General features: G+C 33.5%; 1 protein-coding gene across 1 annotated transcript; it reads left to right on the plus strand.

Moving 5' to 3' along the window:
- Window positions 1-1,122: 1,122 nt before the first annotated feature.
- LOC145120186 (zinc finger protein WIP3-like) lies at window positions 1,123-3,153 on the plus strand. Its single transcript, XM_079055998.1, has 2 exons — window positions 1,123-1,666; window positions 2,400-3,153. The coding sequence occupies exons 1-2, from the start codon at window positions 1,199-1,201 to the stop codon at window positions 2,838-2,840; spliced, it is 909 nt and encodes a 302-aa protein (XP_078912124.1). The 5' UTR covers window positions 1,123-1,198; the 3' UTR covers window positions 2,841-3,153.
- Window positions 3,154-6,981: the final 3,828 nt, after the last annotated feature.

Here is a 6,981-nt window from a genome sequence, read left to right on the forward strand (position 1 = left end):
TTACTGCCTTACCGTGAAATAAAGCAAAAACTGAAAAAAAAACACGAAAATCTCCGAATCGAACCCGAAAAATAGTGAAATCAGAAAAGAGGAATTACATGAGGTCAACGGTGAAGGGGAGTGGCGGGAAGGGTTGTCGGTGGAGAATCGTGTTGGAGAGATCGAGAGAGAATGATTATGTGTGCGGTGCTGCAAATGAGAGTTGACTGACCTGTTCGTTGAGTTTAATTCCCGTGTCGACGACATGTCGTCGGTATATGGTTAAAGTAAACGACGTCGTTTCGTACTTCTTGCAAATTAAAAAAATAATATCAAAATTATTTTTTGTCGACATGTCGTCGGGATAGAGTGCACTCAGATTGTCTTCCCTCTATATCGACGACAAGTCGTCATCGGTACAGCTTACAAAAGACATCATTTTCTTTATTCTGCATCATGAATTATAAATAAATAAAATTTATATTTTCGTAACATATATTAACGACATGTCGTCGACATAAGTTTTCAAAAAACGTGTAAACCATTTTGTTCTCGCCTAAGCTATGGTGACGACAGTCGTCGGCATAGAAACTCTGGTCAAACAAATTTGGTCAACCCTATATTGACGACATGTCGTCGGGATAGAGCACGTTGTAACGACGACTGTTGTTGTCGCCATAGATGTCCTCGGCACATGGGTCTTTTCTTGTGGTGTCTCTCCTTCCCATATTCATCGTTGTCTCAGTTTACATCAGGTTTGGTATAGAATATTTTTTAATTGTTCAATATATAATGTTGTATAAAATAGTTGATTAAGAACGATTCCTATTTCTGATCAATTATGGTCAATTCTTTAATCTTTTTACTATGTTAACATTTTTTGTTTATAATGTTAAACTTTATAATAGTTAAATTAAAAAGTAAGACAAAGTTAATTGCCATTCTTTATGATTAACATTATGTTATACAAATAAAAGTAGGAAATCTCACAATTTTGGTTGCTCCTAGGGTCCTTTTTTGTCAATCAACCATTTTCCCTAATTGACCACCACCACTCATGTCTTTTTCTCGAACACACACGCACCTTAAAGGCATGAATAAAGATAGAAAGAAAGGCAAAAGGACTTAACCAAACCACCTTACTTTGATAAGTAAAATCCACCCTTTCACACCCATTTAATCTCCCTTCTCATTCCCCTCTTCATGGCCATAACACATTATGTGCTTTGAAGCTCCACCGTTCTTTGAATGGCTCAAGCCATCTCCTCCTTCTACTTCATCATCCTCTTCATATGACACTATGACGTTCTCTAAAGAACAAGATTTTAGCCACGAAACCATTCAATGCTTACCCCTACTCAGTCAACTTATCAACCAAGATGATAAAGATAGGGTTTTGACGATCAAAGAAGAAGATCATAACATCGAGAAACTGACAGTAACACTGCATATCGGATTGCCTAGTTACGCAGAAGATTCAGTGGTCACTAAAGAACTTTTTGAGGAGTTTAAGCAAGAAGATGAGATTAAATCGGATATGAAGATGGTAAAGTTCAATAATGATCATAACAGCGATCATGATCAGACTAGGTTTTGGATACCAACACCATCGCAAATCCTAGTTGGACCTATGCAGTTTGTTTGTTCCTTATGCAACAAAACGTTCAATAGATACAATAACATGCAGGTAAAGCTTTTTATATTATATATACATATTTTATCCGATCATCTCTATCGATGCATCTTATTTTATTATTTTGCATTTAGTTTCGTAAAACAGAAAAAAAGTTAACCATTTGTAGCGTTATTGCGATGGTTAGATGGTTAAGTTTTTCATGTTCATATATACAAGCATACCAAGATTCATGCATCATGAGAATTAATTAGATAATAAAATAAAATAAAATTCTAAAAATTAATCGGAAAGGAAGGAGATATATACTGTACATTACTGTGTCACTTTTTTGAAATCCTTTGAGTAGTTTCAAACTGGGAAAACATTGGGTAACTTTATTGTAGTGGAAGACTGACTGATTGATCAAAGTTTACGTTGAAAATGTTGTCCATTTTTGTAATTTATTACTGATCCCATAAATTTTGGTCATCATTTGGGATGATTAAAGATTTAAAGGTGCCTAATTTTTCTTTGTTCATTTCTTCCATTGGAGTAGGGTCATAGGTAAATGACTCTTGAAATGGTCATAAAATCAATCAGTCAATCAATGAATTTTTTGTCAATACAACTCTATAATGCTTTAATGATTGGAATGATTGGTTTTCTTAGTTACACCCGATGTTTGTATCTCGCAATGAATACACTTCTACCATTTCATGCTTTAAAATCAATCTGAATACCTTGACCAAAAGTCAAATTAGAGACTTTCAAGGGTTGACGTTTACGATTCTTGAAATGGTTACAGATGCACATGTGGGGACATGGATCTGAATACAGGAAAGGACCAGAATCGCTAAAGGGTGCACAACCAGCAGCCATGTTAAGGCTTCCATGCTATTGTTGTGCTCAAGGGTGCAAGAACAACATCAACCACCCTCGAGCCAAGCCCTTGAAGGATTTTCGTACTCTTCAAACACACTACAAGAGGAAGCATGGGGTTAAACCGTTTACATGCAGGAAGTATTGCACAAAAAAGTTTGCGGTCAAGGGAGATTGGAGGACACATGAGAAAAACTGTGGCAAATTGTGGTATTGCACTTGTGGATCGGATTTTAAACATAAAAGATCACTCAAGGATCACATTCGGTCTTTTGGAAAAGGCCATTCTCCACATCCTTGTCTTGAAGGGTTTGATCAAGATGAGAAGGAATGTCTTACGGGTTCTGAGGATGAAATTATGCATTAATGGTAGCTAATCGACGAAATTATGTAGGGTTGATGTTATTGGCACTTTGAAAATTGTTAGAAACAATTGTTAAAGTTCTAATAGGATCACCTCTTTTAAGTATACAAGTCTGAGTGTTGTAATAAGGAAGGAAGATTTTCGTAAAGCCATGAAGTCGATAAATTTTCATCAATTTACAAGTGAGAGGAAAAATACGTGAAATGCCTCTCCTCTATAGAGAAAATTTATTGGCTTCATAGCTAAATGTTGATCTCCACCAAATGGATTTTTCAGGTTTTGTTAAATTACAATTACAATTTTAATTCTTTGTTCACTAATGGTTGAGCTAATAATTTTATGGGTTATGTTTGCATGTTAACGAAATACTAGTATATGTTAGAAATTATTTATGTTAATAATAGAGTGTGATTACTAAATCTTGGATATTGAGAGGATTGTGTAAAAAGTCACTTGTCGTAGCAAATATTTCAACCGTGTAGGGCCTCAATTTCACGAAATTTGTAGGAGACGAACGATACAAAGGACAATAACAACTTCGAAATTGATATGGGAAGTCTAGAATAGATTAGTTAAAGGCATTGATTCAGGAACGGACCCAATACGTTGTACGAGCTATCTCGGATCCGATCCGGGATACCCTCGATTTTTCCGGCCTAGTGTAATTTTTTTTTAATTTTTTCTGGTGTAATGCAAAATTTTCGGCATGGTACCCCTAAAATCATATGCGATACCCTTCATGTTTTGTTCTCACTCCACCACAACTTTTAATCGGTTTGAGAAAGCGAATTATTGGTACAAAACATGTATTTATGTCATTAATTACACTACAAGAGGATTGGGATCACAAATGATAGTTTTATAACATTTGGAAAATAATTTAGGACACTTTAAAAGAGGTATGTTTGGATCAATGATCAATCGAAGCGGACCTCATTGAACCAAAAATTGTTGTTTCTTTCAACAATAGACCATATCTATTAATGTGCATCTTACTCCGCTATGTGGGGAACCCTTTGTGATTTGATGTGTTCATAAACAAACGAGCTCTTCCACATATGCACTCTTTACTTCTTCGCACATACTCAAGTATACCTTAAAATCTTACTTGTTACTCATGAATTCTAACAGCCTTAAATGATTGATGACCCTAAAATGTCAAACACTATTTTTTTTTGTATGGAATAAATCCATTTTAACTTGATTTGAATATTTTATCATCTAAAATTGTTGAAAATCAAATGCAATATCAATTTGACAGAAATCCATTTTATCATCGATTTTATGTGTTGTTTATAAAGTATAAATAGGAAATAAGAATATGTGTTATGTATGGATATATAAATACACATTTCGTTAGGGATCTTAGTGTTACCTTATCATTTTGTGTAATCGTATATGATACAAGCTCCAAATAGGATCTAGATAGCGATCTAATGCAAGAAATGTGGTTTTGAGTGTGCACTTTATAAGGTTAGTTTAACATGAACATGACAAATGGTTGGAGTCAAGGTGTTGCCCCTTGCGGTGGGAAAACATTATTAGAGGTAGTAGATCAGTATCAAGGGACGAAATTTGACTACGACAAAATCTACTTAAGTCCATCTTGTAAATACGTTCCAGAAACCCCTTTGAACCATTGAATGATTTCGAAATTCGTTTTCATCTGAAATTATGATTTGGAGTTACCTTTTGGACTTCTGAAGAAGTGCCTTATATTCTTCCTCAATATTGATGTTTAGGCACCTTATATACTCTTCAGAATGTGAGACACTTTCTAAACAAGTTATATCATAGTAGTTCGCTGAAACTGTTTGTAACTTTTGAACCAACATTTCATCGTACTCGTCCATTTAATGGATATTATGGACTAAATACTACATATTTTACTCTTTTACGTATTTAAACATTCATTACATTTTTTTGTTATGTTGCTTCATTTTTATATCTAAAAATTCGTTATCTTGTAGATTATTATGCATCAAAGTTTAGGAAACCAAAGCATTAGGACAAATTATGGAGTTGAGAAAATGAGTTCTACTCGATCAACAATGATATCCAGAAACATCAATCATTAATTTGCCACCTTCATCTTCTTGTTTTCTAGCACCTTCTTGGTAATAGAATGAACTATAATGTGTTTGAAGTGGTTTCAATGAAACGTCCCTCCTATGAGGCATTTGAAATAGTCGTTTAAAATAAACATTTCAGTTAATTTACAAAACATTAATAGTTTTAGAAAAATATTTTGCGGAACTTGGTCTTAAATAGTCAAGATTTTAACAATGTCTTTTAAATATCCAAGAGGTAAATTTGTCCTTAGTCTTCAAAAAGTCTTCTGATCTAAATACATATCAAAATATAAGTGTTAAGTTTGGAAAATTCTAGTAGGCTGTCATGAGGTCAACACTTCAAGGGATTTGGATGAGAGTGATCATCCATACCCAAAGTAAAAACCTCGAAAATAAGTTATAAAACTTGCAGATATATACCAAGCTCAATAAATAGGGAAGGAGAACTTCAATAGTAGCATAACACAATCTCAACAGAATCTTAAGATAAAACAACAATCAAAATATCTAATACAATGCAAATGCTTCTACTTCCAAATTCTCATGTATATCTCAAAGTCCAAACTCTTAAATGATGGGAAAACATTCTCAAACCATCGTACGTGGTTTCTCATGTTCATGATCAAAACCAAGTTCAAAGTATGCGTGTAATAAATCTCTTTTCAAAATACATTTACTTAATGAAATAACATAATTATAATATTAGTATGTCATATAAATAGGTTATCATAAAGAAAAAGAACTTTAAAAGGAAAAAAGTATAGGGGTATTTTTTGGTAAATATTCACCTTAGCAACTATAGTCGCACCATTTTACTCGTAGTATGTATTAAACACCTAGTGGTCACCTAAGTTAACATTAGTTTTATTGGATCACGAAAGATCCAAAAAACAAAATAGCAATGGAAGCATGTATAATAAAATCCATCATGATTCATCCATGTAACCCTATACATAATGTCTCGAAGAAAAATAAACATAGAGAAATAAGGGAATAAATGCCATAAATAGCTTGGATGATTTCTAGCTAGATCCTAAATAATAACTCTTCTACCGCATATGCACACCACACTAACAATCCTTCTTTTTTTTCAATGTTAGTCCACAAAAACACCAAGAAAAAAACCCTTTTGTCTCCCACAATACCAAACAAGATATATTGGAATGTTTCAATTTCTTGAGAAGGAAGAACACCAAAACCCTAGTTTGTGTGTGATAGATTTTAAAGAGAACCAAAATGGGGAAATTAAAATTATATATATAGGGATGGAGTCAAGGAGGGTTTTAATGATTATCCTTATCTTACCAAATAGTTTAAATACTTAAATAAGATTTTATTCAGTCGTATTCAAATTAGCTATAAGTTAAACCCCTCAAGTTATACTAGTTTCTAATAAGTCACTATATACGTGATGAATTAATAAACTAGTCTCTGCATAATATTATTCTTTCCTTTTAGAACTTGGATTGTACTTTGTGTGTAACCCCATAAACCCATGCATCATGAGTAGTATTAATAACTTGTTGTGTCAAAGGGCATATCCCCATTAGACTCCACTTGGACATGAGAGAAAAACTATATAGTAACCCCGAAAATGGTTTGTATCTAAAAATAAATAACTACTCATAAGTGATCATAGGGTATGCCATCCATGAAAAGTACTTAAATCAAAACCATAAGGTATAAGATAGTCATATAGGTAAGTGAACAAATGTCTTGATATCCATATGAACGTGAGACACCGAATGATGTCAATCTCAAAACGTTCAAGATTTTGTTTCTTGATAGGCAATCATGGAGACCACAAATACAGCAGATCCAATATCAGTCAATATTTAGCATTGTTGTGCATTTAGTTTTAGCACTGAATTATCAAGATGCATATATTGTAACACCTCAAATCCCAAATATTTATATTTTCAACCCTTATTATGTAATTAGTTTGCAAGTTGGTCCTAAGGAGCCTTAAATGAGAAAAACGCCTTGCCTAGTACGCTGGGCGTATGTGGCCGAAGGCCAAACCCTAATTTTTATGGTTTGGACCATATTTAAACATCTTTAACTCCTAAAAA

The sequence above is a fragment of the Lactuca virosa genome, chromosome 6, assembly GCF_052849685.1.
Source record: "Lactuca virosa cultivar CGN04683 chromosome 6, Lactuca_virosa_CGN04683_v6, whole genome shotgun sequence".
Taxonomy (NCBI): domain Eukaryota; kingdom Viridiplantae; phylum Streptophyta; class Magnoliopsida; order Asterales; family Asteraceae; genus Lactuca; species Lactuca virosa.